The sequence below is a fragment of the Monodelphis domestica genome, chromosome 1 (genome assembly GCF_027887165.1).
Source record: "Monodelphis domestica isolate mMonDom1 chromosome 1, mMonDom1.pri, whole genome shotgun sequence".
Classification (NCBI taxonomy): domain Eukaryota; kingdom Metazoa; phylum Chordata; class Mammalia; order Didelphimorphia; family Didelphidae; genus Monodelphis; species Monodelphis domestica.
The window spans coordinates 326,769,742-326,785,107 of record NC_077227.1 but is presented as its reverse complement, the minus strand read 5'-3'; the positions used below and the strand labels follow the sequence as shown (position 1 = coordinate 326,785,107).

Genomic DNA, 15,366 nt, shown 5'->3' with positions numbered 1-15,366 from the left:
AAATTGAGAGCTTTCCTATGAATCAGTCCAACCATTCAGGAAAGCTATTTGGAATTATGTGACAAAAGTGACAAAATGCCCATTCCATAGCTAGGCTAACAGAAGGGACCCAATGACAAAATGAAAAGCAACAGATGTGTCAAATTATTATTGTTTATAATAAAAAGTTGGAACAAAGTGGGCAGCTAAGACTGGTGCAGTGGACAGTGCTGGTTAGGAAAAACAAAGTTCAAATGTGGCCATTTACTAGCTGTGGGACCCTAGACATGTCACTTAATGGTTTTCTCATTTGTAAAAAAAAAAAAAAGGACCCTGAGATCTTTGCCAAGAAAACCCCAAATAAGGTTATAAAGAATAGGGGGTAATTGCACTACTACAATAAGAGCAGCAACAACAACAGGAAGGTTCAGTCGTACAGTGTATAGAGTGTTGGACCTAAAACTAGAACAGCCCAGTTCAAATCTGGCTTTAGACTCTTACTTCTTGTGTGACTATGGGCAAATCACCTAACCCTATCTGTCTCAGTTTCCTAGTCTATAAAAGGAACCAAAGATGGAAATGGCAAATCACTCCAGTACCTTTGCCAAGAAAACCCCAAATTCAGTCCTGGAGAATCAGACATGACTAACTAATAACAACAAAGAAAATGCCCATTAATTGAAGAAAAGTTAAACATGAATGGTGCATGAATATAGTATCAGTATCAGCAAATATGACAAATACAAAGCTGCATGGGAAAACTTATATGCACTGATGTAAAATGAAGTCAGTAAAATCAGAAAAACATGATAACTACAATATAAATGAAAAGAACAATTAAATACTGTAAAATTACAACTATCAAGCTTGACCTCAAAGAAGAGATTAGGAAGGGAATAGATATGAGAAGAAACCTACTGCCCTTCCCCTCTTTGTAGAGGTGGGCTATTGTGTAGATGTGAAACACTGGAACGTTAAATATAGGATAAGACTTTTTTTGATGTATTGGCTAGTTTTTTGCTCAACTGCTGTTTTCTTTATTTTTTATTTTTAAAATAGTTCTCCAGGAGGGGAGTGTAAACATGGTTGATGTAAAAACAAAAGATAACAACAATGTCCATTAAAGAAATAAAGCTTTCTTAGTGGATTCAAAATTATTTTATTTACATACATCTTTTAAGGAATGTACCTTTTATCTAACATGAAGGACACCTTTATTTTCATTACAAAAGTATTCACAGAATTAGTTGGTAAGGATCTTAGAGATTAAAGACCAATATTTTATCCATTACAAGAATCCCCTGTAAAACATCCCTGATGAGTGGCTATCCCTTAGTCTTTGCTCAAACATTTTCAGTGACTGAGTGACCCTCTTGGACACTGTATTGCACTACTGGATAGTTTTAATTGTAAAATTGTCCTTCTATGACAATAGGCTGAATCTGCCTCTTTGTAACTTCTACCTGTTTTAGTTCGACAGTCAGTAATTAAACAGAGTAAGTCTACTTCCTATTTTAGATGCCAGTCTTTGAAATATCTGAAGATGCTGTTATACATTACTGTTTTTGTTACAAGGGAAATATGCCTATGAGCACATATGTGTATGCATATTGGTATATTATAGTGGCAAAGGAAGGGGAAAGTGGAAAAGACTTATGTAAAAAACAAATGGCATCAACAAAACTTATTTTAACAAATGGGGAGGGGGTTAATATCAGATGTTTAAAGATAGGCTTTTAATTTTTTTCCAAGTTAACCATAGAGTTTCTTTTTATTGAAGTTCCTTTAATATACTAAGGTGGTGCAGTGAATAGAGTGCTGGGCCTGGATTCAGAATAACCTGAATTAAAATCAAGTCTCAGATACTTCCTAGCCATGTGGCCCAGTCACTTAACCTCAGTTTGCCTCAGTTTCCTTAGCTATAAAATACCATCTACCTCTCCAAGGGTCGTGGGGATAAAATGAGACAATATTTGTAAACCACTTAAACATGTGACACATAGTGTTTAATAAATGCCCATTTCCTTTCTTCCTTCATAAGTAACCAATTAATTTTGCATTTAAAATATGATTCAATTTATCAAAATTTCAGTCATATGTAATTTTTCAGGAAAAGATAAAGTTCCCATGTGCCATTTTTTATTCTGTTGATCAACATAATCATGTGGACCTTTTATTGGGTAAATTATTAGACTCCAATATTTACTTCCCTGAATTTGGCATTAAATAACAAGGGTAAAAATCTGAAAATCCATGATCTGATGAGCTTAGCTATATATCACACTATAACATATTCCTATAAGATCTATAAGAATCTGAGATAAATGTAACACTAGACATCACATAAAGCTTTTTCTTTTTGTACTTATCACTCCTCTATAAGCATGGTGACACTGCATATCTGTCATCAAAAGAAAAGCATTGCTAAGTTAATTAGAAACTAAGGGGTGCTTATCAACTGAAGAATGGCTGAAAAGGTTATGTTAAAGGAATGTGATTGTATATTATTCTGCTGTGAAGAAATAACGAAGGAAGTGGTTCCAAGAAACCTGGGAAGACTTGTATGAACGATACAAAGTGAAATTAGCAGAACCAGAAGAATAATTTATATAAAAACAATATCAAAAAGACAAACAACTCTGAAAGACTCAGGAACTCTGATCAACACCATGACCAATGACAGTTCTAGAGAACTCGTGACATGCTATCTATCTCTAGACAGAGGTGATGAACTCAGTATTATGTGTCTGAATATATCACACACACATGCATTTGTGGAGGTGGTCAATATAGGAATTTGTTTTGCTTAACAATATGTATGTCTATACATACATACATGTAATTTTGCACATGATCAATTCAGGAATTTGTTTTGATTCTTCGTATTTGCAATGGGTTTTGTTTTTCTTGTTTTCTCAATGAGGGGGAAGGGGAAGGTGGGAGAGAGAATGCAGACATGAAAATGAGTTGAAATTTAATTTAACAACAAAAAATAAGCATAGCTAAGTTTTGAAGAGGTTCATAACCAGGTTGGCTAAAAGTTGATAAAATTTTGTTCATAGCAATTCTCAAAGACAGTCCTAGAGGGATTGCCATCTGTGTGGAGGGGATACCTTCAATGATAAATTCACAGATCTTTGAAGAACTAAAGTAACCAGTGAGTCATCAATCAGTGAAGCATTTGGGCTGTGAACATCTCCTCCATGCCCCACTTAACATGTATATGTATCTTATCTAGAAAATGTCACATGCAACGATTTATAGAAATTTGATTTTTAAAAAGGTTTAATTTCATACAACTCTGTAATTCTGCACTGAGAACCTATCAAATTTAATGCATCTCTCCCTCCACCTCCTGCCCCCATGCTTCAGTAAATACAACTTTCAATGATCTTTTAGGGGAAATCACCTATCAATTGCCAGGCTGCTTAAAGAACTTTGGGTGCTTTTTCTAGTCTGGTGAAATCTAATTGCTAACTGTTTACACAAATACTACACATAGCTAACTAAACAGAAGCAAAATCTGGCATTTTCCCAATGACTAGCCCAAACAGCCTCTTATCCAAAGCATTAAGGAAAGTAAACTTTAAAATGATTTGAGAGAAAGGACTATTTCATGACAGATGGCAAAGAGGGTTCTTCAATGCCAATTTAATCACTTTCCCTCAATTTTCAAATCCTTAAGCTGTAGCTTGAAGTGTTTGTGCAAGTGATGCTATATCTACTGAAATGTAATAGGGTACAGAGGATGACTAATATGTGCTATGACTTCACCAACTTCAAAGAGTCTTTTTAGGGCAATTCTACAACACAATTTCGGGTTAGGATACTTATTTGCACAAATATATTACATATGATTAACTGAAACCATGATCCTTTTTTGCTAAGATCTTGATAAAAATTCCCTATAAAACTAAGATAAACATTTGGGCAGTGCAAAAATAATTGATAATTACAAAACTCTCCAATGTTAGAGCTGGAAGGGACATGACATCTCCTATAGACAGCTGAACCCCAAAGATGCTTAGTGCTTAAGGTAACACTGCTGGTGACAGAGCAAGGACTAAAATCAAATCTACCACTCTTTTTTTCTACCACATACTGACTTCATCCTATTGAGGGACACTTTGCTCTGTCAGTTATGGGAGGATTTTTTTTCTTCCTAATTTTTACACTGGACTTTTGACTTGACTGGTGTTAAGGGAATATCTGGTGAGATTTTGTCTACCCATGTAGATGAGGATTAATTTTTCAATTTCCTGTCATAGAAAGTTGTCTATGATATTGAAGAGGTGACCTGCCCAAAGCCCAAGAATATTGAATTTTGAATTTGAAGAATATTGAATCTAAGTCTTCCTTCCTAGCTAGCTCCAATCTACTAAAATACGCTGCTTCCATAGACCCTATAACTTGAAAAACTCTCTACTTGCATTTGATATCTGAACCAAATATTTTCCAAATTGTAGCTATAACCATAGAATAAGAACTTCAGTTAGTAGTCAACCCCAAATTGAAAAAAAATACACTCAACAACCCTGACAACTGGTCTACCAAACTTTGCTTAAGAACCTCTGGTGAGGGAGAACCTACCTTCCCCTGAAGCAGTCCATTCCAATTTAGGTTATTTCTATTAGTAAAATTTTCCTCACGTAAAGATTTAATCTGTGTCTTAGCAACATCCATGGTCACTCCAAATTTTGCTCTCTGGGGTCAATCAGAATAAGCCTAATCCTTCCATGTGGCAGCATTTAAAATATTTCAAGAGAGTTCCCAAATCTCTCCCTAAACTTTCCTTTCTACAGATTTAAATATTTCCAATCTCTCAACCAGTCTTGAGGCAGCCTCTTGTCTGGTCAAATTTGAAATAATAGATTCAATAACTTAAGTTACAGGAAAATGTACCCACAGACAAATTAGTCAAAAATAAACTATTCCCTGATGCTAATCATCTAACGTAGAGAGAGCAAAAGTAGCATGACCCTTGAGAAAGCATGCAGGCTTCTAAAAAATAAGAATACTTTTAGTAAAGTATCCTAGCTATCATGGTTACTATGAGAGTCGGCAATAATTACCTACAGTTGCCCAATCTCTGAAATTTTAGAAAGCAATCAGGCAAGCCCCAAGATTTTAGTAAAGGATTTTGCATAATGTTTAAAGAAAGGAGCTGTTACTTTTTCCCCATTTAGAGAATTCTCAGACTCTTTCTGGTGTTACATGGCACAGAGCAAAGATTGCTAGGAAGTGGAGGTTTGATGTTATATTCAGGCTCAGTCATTTACCATATGACCATGGGCAAGTTCTGTCTAAAATATTGTTTCCTTCTCTGTGAACCCCAGAACCCTCTCTGTCCTCCTGCCTGCCTGTCATCCCTTCCTCTCACAGACTAGCTCCAATCCTGATTCTTTGACCCCAAGAGTCTAGAGAATTCAGCATTGGGGAGATAAAAGGCCATCATGTCCATTTTATAGATGAGGAAACCAAGGCTCAGTCAGGTTATGCAATGCCCACAGTATACAACTCCTGTCTGAAGCAGGATTTGAATAAGGATTTGATTTCCCTGACAACAACCTCAGAGAAATCTCTTGATCAAAGCTCAGGTAGGGTTTTGTTTTTGTTTTTTTCAAGTAGGGTTGATAACCTACATTTACCTTGTAAGAAGACTCCCAACTTGAGCAGAGACACTCAATGTATGACATGTGTACCAGGCAAGGAATAACCTTTATCTCATCCACTACTGAAAACATGTAAGGCAAAAAAGAATGAGAGGTGCACACACATACAGATAAATAAAGTCCTCAAATAGCTTGTTGGACTAACCCTGGGAGATAAAGCCACTTGAGAAGCCACTAAACAAACACTAGTCATTCCCGGCAGCCATGAAGGGTCGTCACAGTTTTGTTCTGTCTTCCCACCACAAGGGCTATTTTGACTCATTTCTCCCTTCTCTGAGAAGCATTTGGAGGAAGTCTCCTCCTACCAGCTTCTCAGGTGCTGACACTCAAAATCGGGACCTCTTAAACTCGAGCTTGTCTGTAAGATAACTCCCAGAGTGGGGAAAGCCCGCTGTGCAGATCTCTCCTCTCACGTGAGGTGCACACATACAAGTCAACTTCTGCTGAGACTCGGGACCCTAGGTGCTACCTATATTTGGGATAGAAAGTCCATTCTCAGGAATTCTGGTATATAACCTATGTTCAGAAAAGGAAACCAAAAAGCAAACAGGAACTGGACATCTAGAACTCCTCTTTCTGGTTTGTCATGTGTTTCTCCTACAAATCATCATTATTGTTAGGGTAGAGGGAAAGGGCAGAAATTCTCTCTCTAGAAAGAAGGCTTAGTTTACTGTACTCTGTTTGGCTAGGGAGGAAGGTGAGAAGATTCCTCACTTTTATTCATCACAAATGATGCTGGCTCTTCTGATAAAAGTCTGCCAATTATGTGGAGGGAGCAGCTAAGTGGTATAGTCTGAAGTCAGGAAGACTCCTCTTCCTAAGTTCAAACCTGGCCTCAGATACTTCCTAGCTGTGTAACCCTGGACACTTACCCCTGTTTCCCTCAGTTTCCTCACCTGTAAAATGAGTTGGAGAAGTAAATGGCAAACCGCTCCAAAATCTTTGCCAAGAAAACCCCAAGTAGGGTCATGAAGAGTCAGACACAACTGAAAATGATTGAAGAACAACAAATTATCAGGTGGAAATCATTGTCTCCAAAACTCAATCAAGGACCTCCCACTTCGTGAACTCTCTTCACATATAAAATGGGAATAAAATAGTCGTATTACCTAATTCATAGGTCAGTTAGAGGACAAATGCTTTGAAAACCTTCAAATATTTTATACAAACAAGTTCTCATCATTCTAATGCTCATTCTCATATTTTGTGACATTTTCGGAAAAGTTTATCAAAATGTGCACAATCACATTATATGGAAATAGTGTGGTAAAGGGACAGTTTGCTATTGCTCAGGTCACTCCACTCTGAAATTTTGTGACTTTGGCAGGGTAGAGGTGGGAAGATTCTTTCAGCATACTTTCTCAAATCTTATAAACTGTTTAAAGATTCACATTAGATAATTTGCACCAAACGATTTCTCCCCCTCCCCACTACCCCAAAGAAGAAAGAGACAAAAATGTTAATCACATTTTCCTTTTAATAATGGTTTGTAGTCAAAAGTGTAGCTTTGAAAACCTCTAGCTTGTTTGTGAAAACCTGAATAAGCTGGGGGATGGGGTGCATCCTTACTTGGAACAACATTCTGTAAAACTGTGCATTGGATTATGTTTTTGAAATTGCCATTACCAACACTGTAAATCAAATGTATCACTTTAAAAAGTCAGCTTTTGAAATTAGGTAAATGGTATAGTATAGTACCCTACTTTGATTCAAGGAGGAAGGACACACTCTTAATATAGTAAACAAAACACAAAAAGTAAACAAATCTTAAGAAATCACTAAGAATATATAATTCATATTATCATTAATATTTAAAAACTATTAAAAATAAGTTTGCCATCTTACCACTTTTTTTTCTTTTCCAGTCAGGTTTTCTCTCTGTACTATTCTCTCTTTAAAAGAAAAAATCATAACTGCCCAATCTCCAAAGTCTTTGTACAAAGATTTGTACTGTACTGCACCTGAATATTCAGTTAATCCTATGTTCTTGACAGAAGACAAAGCAGTCTTTTACTTTGGTTGTCAGAAAGATGGACCAATAAAAGCACAATTGATAGGAGGATTTAATTCTTCCTCAGGAAGAAAATACATTTGTCCTATAATGGGTTTGTAAAATCTTCCAAAGGCACCCCCTATCATCATTGCTCCCACTCCACTCTTCTGTGTGTTTGTTTTTCCTGAAAGCAAGATGGCAATCTTATTTGAGAAGGAAAGCCAGATTTCTTAAAAATAACTTAAAAAAAAAAAGAAAATGATTTCATACAAAGCAGCAAAAACATACTTTCCTCTTTGCAGAAAGAAAAATGTTAACAAGGAAACACACCAATGTAAATGTATTGTTCATAAATTTTTGCTAAATTTAATTTCACAATAAAGTCAAGATTTATTTCATGACTATTGCTTAACCTCATTGGTACTGTCAGGAGAAGATTCTTTGGCATCTTCAGTCTCTCTTGTATTTTCTTCTTGATTTAGATTTTCAATCTCAGATTTGGTCCCATTAGGTATAGAGTTTTCACTATTTACAAATCCATTTTCTGTGACTTCTCTGTCAGTGATAGCTTCTTCAATCTTTAAGTCCTCCTGTACCTCAGCCTCATCCTCCAGGTTTCTGAGGACAATCGGGAGTCTAGAGTCTGCCACAGTGTTCTCTAACAAGGCAATATTACTCTCTTCGTATTTGGGAAGTGGAGTTCCTTCCTCCATTTGTTTGCAATAGTACTCTTGGTTGGCAGCTGCGCTCTTTACGGCTTTTTCCAAAATCTCTTTTTCTCCTAAGCGTAGTTTGATGGCCATTGTTGCATGAAAGGTAAGGTCATGGGTTGCCAAGAAGGATTTATCTTCCTGGAAAGAAGAAGGGGGAAGAAAATAATCAAATTCATTAAAGAAGTCTAAATGAGATAGTGTGCCAGTATATACAACAGAAAACTTATTAAGATTTTTAAGTAATTATGCAGCAAAAAGGGTATGGTGCTATTAAGGAGGTATGTGTAGAAAGAGCATAGTAACAACTTACATTTACATAGTGCTTTATATAGGTATCTCACTTGATGATCATAATAATTTTGTGAAGTAGGTATGTCATGAACATTTCTCCTCAGTTTATAGGAGAGGAAACTAAGGCTCAAAGAAGTTTTGGGACCTGTCCAAGGCCACATAGATCATTAAGTTAAATGATCAAGTTGGGAAGTGAATCCAAATCTCTGACTCTACATCCAGCATTCTTGCCACTGCCACTGCAATTTAAAGTTAGTGGCTGAGAGGCAAACATTTAGAGCATCAAGCACAACTTCTATTCAATTCAGTAGGAAGTGAAAGGATTAATAAAAACAATTTCTACCTTTGTATTTTAGTAAAAAATGTCATTACGACTTTTGTATCAAAATTTTAAATAGAACTGATGGTGATTTATGACTCAGGTAAAAAGCAATAGCAATTTGCATGAGTTTGCATTTGCATAATATCTCATATTGAGAAATTAATTCAATAAATGTCTAATAAGTACCTATTATGTGCAAGGCACACTGGCCTAGGCATTGGGAGATACAATGAAAGGAGAAATAGTCCTGGTCTTCAAAGAGGTTACGCTGTAGTAGAATGGACCAGAGACTACAGAATGCATTCAGTGTAAAGGAGGTCTGAAACTCTGGTATCAAACTCAAATAGAAATGGGGACCCTGAAACCATCCCTTTGGGATGTATATTGACTTCAAAAATCACATAGAAGTATTATATTCTGCTCGTATTTATTTTGTTAAAATATTTCTCAATTGCGTCTTAATTTCATTGGGACCACGCTCAAGAGTGTTACTGTAGGTCACGAGCAGCCCATGAGCTGTGTGTTTGATATCTCTATCCTAAAGTTATAAGGAATGTGTGGAGGGAGAAATCATTTTCAGTTGTGATTGAGCCTCAACAATAACCACGACCCTTTATTAGGTATCTGCTATATATATAGTGCACAGTTAGGCCCTGGAGGACATGGAAAGAAAAAAAGGCATGGTCCCTGCCCTCAAGGGGTTAACAATCTAGTAGTAATATAGCAGAGTGCAAACCAATACACAATTGCAAAATGGAATTACCTCAATAGTTGTTTTATAAGTTTTTAAAAGAAGGGATGCTCTGGCTTCAAGGAATGTCCAGAGTTTGACTTCGTTATCCCAGCTAACAGGAAATTCAGAATTACCCAATGTGAAGATTCGGTCAATGGCATGTTCTCCTATCAAATGTTCTTTTAGCTCTTCTATAAGAAATAAAAAGAAAGGGTTGTCTGTCAATTGGGAAAATAGTTCAAATATTAATTTCAGTAATTAACATAGCTTAGAAAAATATCTTTTTTTCAATCATGCCATTTTCTCCTGGCTTTCCCATGATCATCTGACCATGATATTCCTAGATTTTCTATAGTGTTTTGGCAGTTTTAGATGAGGAAAATGAGATATAAGCCTCAAGTTTTAATTTCTATGTCAAAAGAAGGTCCTTGATACCATGGTATACAATACTCCCCCTAGTCCTCATTTACAGTGAGGGGCCAATCAATGAGGTTGTTTCATAAGTTTGGCAATGCCCTCCTTTTACCACAATTACTTAGGGCAAAATATACTAAAGTTGCAATGACTTCAAAGCCAAAGTTAACTTCAACAGGTCCAAAAAGGCTTCCAATTTTAAATTTGCATGAAACAAATTCTGCTGGGTTGACTTGACAAATTGGCTTCTTTACCCTCAAAATAAGTAATTTCCCAAACAAAAACAATCAAGAAACTATCCCATGAAAATTTTAGTCAATGAAAATTTGATATGTCTCACTCATAAGAAATTTAAATACAAATCACAAGTAAATGAGTGAATGTCTAAATTACACCTAAATATATTTCACAGGAGGGGGAATGCAACAACTGCTATAGGCATATTATTTCCAAAAGACCAAAATATGCCTAGCCTATTCACACCAAGAAATATATTTGTGCTTCATTCGTAATTATGAGGACAGTATCTCTTTCAAAGTAAAATGCCCCACAGCTGTCCTTAGTTATAATTTGAAATGAAGAACTTTTGTTGCCAACAACACAAACTTTTATTAGTACTAGATGGATCTTCTCAAAACAATTAAATCTCCTCATCCTACATATCAAATGCAGATAAAATTCTGAGCTAGAAAAGTATCCTAAATAATTATTTGGAGGGAAAATGAATAAGAAAAAAATAATTTTTGATAGTCTATGAGAAATTTCATTAATGTATATACTTTTACCAATTATCATTATTAGTTCAGGTTAAGAATGGGTACTTTTTATACATTTTTCTTACTTCATAAACAGACCTCTTATGCCACTTTGTTTAAACTTGTCTTCTTATATTCATCTTTCAAAGTATGGAAGAAGTGATATTACATAATCATGATTCATCAAGAGAAATGTGAATCTATTGTAGTCTTCTGTGCATGTCCTCTTAGCTCTTCTTGTCCTCCATTAAAATGTGCATTTCATGGAGGGAGTATATTTTATTTATCTTTGGGTCCCCTTCTATCCTTTTTACTTCCCATTCAACCCAAACCCTAGGAACTTAACACAATGTCTTGCACATAATAGGCATTTTATAAATGTTTTCTGAATTGAAATGAATGTCATACACACTCAGGATGGATATATGCTACTTTTGAAAAGCAACAAGACAAGAAAAGGGACTAGATAAAATTGCTACTTCACTGGGAAAATAACTAGAAAATGAAAAATGAGATCCTGTAGTAATAGAGATATGTAAAAATCAAGTATAACTTAAAAGTGGTGTATGATTTTACATTCTTTCCTGAGTTCCACAAATGCTTAACCATACAGTAATGGAGCGCTGATAGCAAGGTACTGGTAAAACAACAGTTTGGCCCAACTTTTACCAACTCTCAATCCCTATCTGAGCTGAGAATACACTAAATTGTAGTCACAATGAAAGGGAAAAAAAACAAAAACCAAGATATTGCCAAGATCTACTAAGGACATTGTTGAAATGAATGCCATCTTTTCTAGGGTCAGTAATATTTGTCATATATTTAAATAGATAACAATGTATTACTTCATTCTACTTAGTAAAAATCTTTTGTCAACTACACTAAAAATTTATTGTTATATATTCACTTCTACTCTGTATTCTCTGAGGTCCTTCAAGTATGGTGATGGGCTCTTTAAACATAGGCCTTCATACTCATATTGATCAGTTACCTTCTTTCTTTTCAAAGTCAAAGACTAAACCCATAACCTCAACTAGGCGTTTTTCATATGTGTGCCAGGAGGACCAAGAAAACTATGGAAAGAACTGTTATGAAATATCACCCGCTCTGGGCAAACAACTTGAAGTTAGGCCTTTATGGAATAGTTAGCAGAAAAATTAGGAAGTCAGCAACCTTAGATGGAGTTCTAGCTGTATCCCTCAACTTCTCTAAACCTCAATTTCCTCATCTGGATGACGGAGTTAAATAATATTTGTATGACCTACTTCACAAGGCCATAGTATGAGAAGGGATCTGAACACTTTAAAGTGCTAGATGAATGAGAGAATCATATATAAAATGCTAAGTTAAGATTATGTTAATAATTGACATTTATATAGTACTCTAAAGTTTGCAAAATGCTTTACCTACATGATCTCATTTGAGCCTCACAATAGCCCTGTGAAGTGGATCTTAGAGATATTATTATCCTCATTTTACACATGAGTAAACAGACTCAGAGATATGAAGTGAACTTGTCCATGATCACATAGGTAGTAATTATCAGGATTTGAATCCATGTCTCCACGTTCGGCATTCTATCCACTATGCCATGTGGCTTCTGCACTTTTTTCCTACAGAAACATGTTTGTCAGTACTAATTTAAAAAAAAAATCAGCAGATAGAATTGAAAACTTTGAAGTAATTTGTTTTTAATTACCTTGGGAGTAAATGAAGATGAGAAAAAGGTGCTACTTTAAAGTTCATAATGGTTAATTACAGAGAGCACAATGGATTTATAGTCAGATGACCTTGGTTCAACTCTAATGTTTACTGCCTTTGCAACTTTAGGCAGACTTTTGTCTATAAGCCTCAGCTTTATCATCTATAAAATGAAGCAACAGGACTAGACAATGTCTAAGGCCCCACTTAGTTCTAATAAATTCTCCACTAGGCAAAATGGAACCAAACTTCAAGAATATGATATGCCTCATTCCATTTAATCTGAACCTATCCAAACTGACTACTGGTTTCTACTTGCTCACAAATGAAAGGAAACGGTTATCTTTAGGCAAGGAGAGCATGATCCAAATATATTCTGTTACAAAGTCAAAGGAAGGCAAAGAAGGGGCAGTTGGGTGGGGCAGTGGTTTGGGAGCCAGGCCTTGAGACAGAAAGTCCTGGGTTCAAATCTGACCTCAGACATTTATCCTAGCTGTGTGACCCTGGGCAAGTCACTTAACTCACATTGCTGAGCCCTTACCACTCTTCTGCCTTGGAGCCAATACACAGTATTGGTTCTAAGACTGAAGGCAAGGGCTCTAAAATAAATAAGTAAACAAACAAACAACAAAAAAAGGAAGGCAAAGAAGTGTCTATGCTCAAAGATGTAGACAATCATCATCAGTTCATCGTATGTTGAGTTTTAGCACTAAGGTCAAAACATAGAGGTCACTAGGAAATGAGTAACTGTTGATAACATTATTGGTTCTCATCAAATGTCAATACATATGCAAGTCTTAAAATAAGTATTCATTTTAATTATAATAATACTCCTTTTTAGGCCAGGAAATTTGGGGATGGAAAAAACCCAATTATAGTATTATATGCTGAGAAATTTCCTAGGTCTCTCTAAATTCTAAAATGATTGCATCCAATGATGCTTAATTAAGTTGGCCATAAGCTAGAGCCTACCACTGGGCCTTGATCACAGTTAGCAGTAAAAATAAATAAATAAATTGTTAAATTGGATTCAGGAAATCTTTTTGTTCTAAAACAGGGGTTTTCAACATTTCAGGCATCTAAGAGCCCTTTGCTTATCTGGTGAAACCAATTAACCCTTTCCCAGAATAATGTGTTTTAAGACATAAAGTAAAATACACGGGATCACACAGCAAATCAATTATTTTGAAATAAAGAACCCATTTTGGAGAAAATTTTGCTTCAAAGCCATCTGTTGTAACAAGGTTTGTCCCAATGTCAAGCTATGGTCTGACATTAAAAGTCTAATAAAGAGATTCAAAATATATAATTATAAAATGAAATTTCTTAATTTGTTGCTAGTTATTACCTGGTGAAAATAAAGGTGTCTCATGGCTACCTGATTATAAAATTTTGTTGATTTACAAAACTTAAATTGATGTGAATTGATTTTTTAAAATACAGGATATTTAATTCTAATGAGATTTTAAAACAATTTTGAGATATTTTATCATGTAAGCTATGAATGTAGATTTGAAAGATACTTAAAATTATGATAATCATAATAATAAAAGTACTAATTTATAAAGTTTTTAAAGATTTACAAAGGACTTTCTTCACAATCTGTGAGGTAAGTAGCAATAAAAATGATAAAATAGGTAGCAGTTAGCACTTCAAGGTTTAAAAAGCACTGCATAATTTTTATCTTATTTGATCCACATAAATATAGGAGATAAGCATTATTATATCCATCTTATAGATAAAAAATCACTAAGGCACAAAGAGGCTATGATTTGTCTAGGATCACACAGCTAGCAAGTGTATAAAATGGGATTTGAACTCAGGTCTTCCTTACTCTGTGTGCAGTACTTTTATTTGCTGGATCACCTAGCTGCCTAGATGGTACATGCATTATTATTATCATCCCCATAAAAGATAACAATAATATAGCTACTATATATGTTCATTTTGCAAAGTAATTTACATGTATTATCTCATTCAAATTTAATAACCCTATGGTTATAATTATTCACATTTCATTTTGGGATAACAATAAAGATGAAGACACTAAGGCTAAGAGGGTAAGGGACCTGTCTTGGGGTCACACAGCTAGTTAAAGCAGGGCTGGAATTCAGGCCTTCCTGAGGCCAGGTGCAGGGTGACCTATTCCAGGTCGCATGGCTGGCAAGTACCCAATGTGGGACTGAGCTCAAGGCCTACAACTTTAAATCCAGGATTGTTTTGGCTATATTCAGCTGCATTATTGATAGAGAAAATACAAAAGACAAATATTTGTGAAATACAAAGTAATATTTACAACACAAGGATTTCAGTCAATGAAACATTTTCAACACAAATCAGCCTGACTTCTTTTGCCTCTCCTCACAAATTGTTTTAAAGCATTTCTAACTTTAATTAGAAAGTCTATTTTCTTTACACTTCCTGAAAAATTCTTTTTAAGACAAAAGGACTTTTTATGAAATGATTTACCTTCAGTCATACAGAATACTCGAAGGAAGGCCAGAAGTTGAGCAGAGATGGGAGGCTCAGTAAAGTGCAGGGCAAAAACACTGGAACTAACAGAAACAGTAAGCAGAGATCAGTCACAACAGTGTAATTAATTGACGTGCTCCAAAGCAAAATCCCTTAAACTTATGATACACGTGGTTCTTTTCAAGGAGAACTAAAAGGATGATGAGTCATACAACTCTCTAGAAGGAACTATAGAAGAACAAATTCCAAATATTTTAAGTAGGAGAGAAGGTAATGAAAACAGAACCTTTGCAATAACCTTTGTGATTTGTTATAAACTAA

General features: G+C 35.3%; 1 protein-coding gene across 4 annotated transcripts in view; it reads right to left on the bottom strand.

Annotated features, from left to right (window-relative positions):
* Positions 1 to 7,110: 7,110 nt before the first annotated feature.
* The window catches only part of SETD3 (SET domain containing 3, actin N3(tau)-histidine methyltransferase), a 110,003-nt gene continuing 101,747 nt past the window's right edge, over positions 7,111 to 15,366 (bottom strand). For all 4 annotated transcript variants that reach the window (XM_007473604.3, XM_001367773.5, XM_007473603.3 and 1 more), the window contains 3 exons: positions 15,043 to 15,128; positions 9,734 to 9,894; positions 7,111 to 8,495 (listed from right to left, as the gene is read on the bottom strand). In XM_007473604.3, coding sequence (XP_007473666.1) covers positions 8,046 to 8,495; positions 9,734 to 9,894; positions 15,043 to 15,128 — 697 coding nt within the window. In that variant the 3' untranslated portion in view covers positions 7,111 to 8,045. The remainder of the gene's footprint in view (positions 8,496 to 9,733; positions 9,895 to 15,042; positions 15,129 to 15,366) is intronic.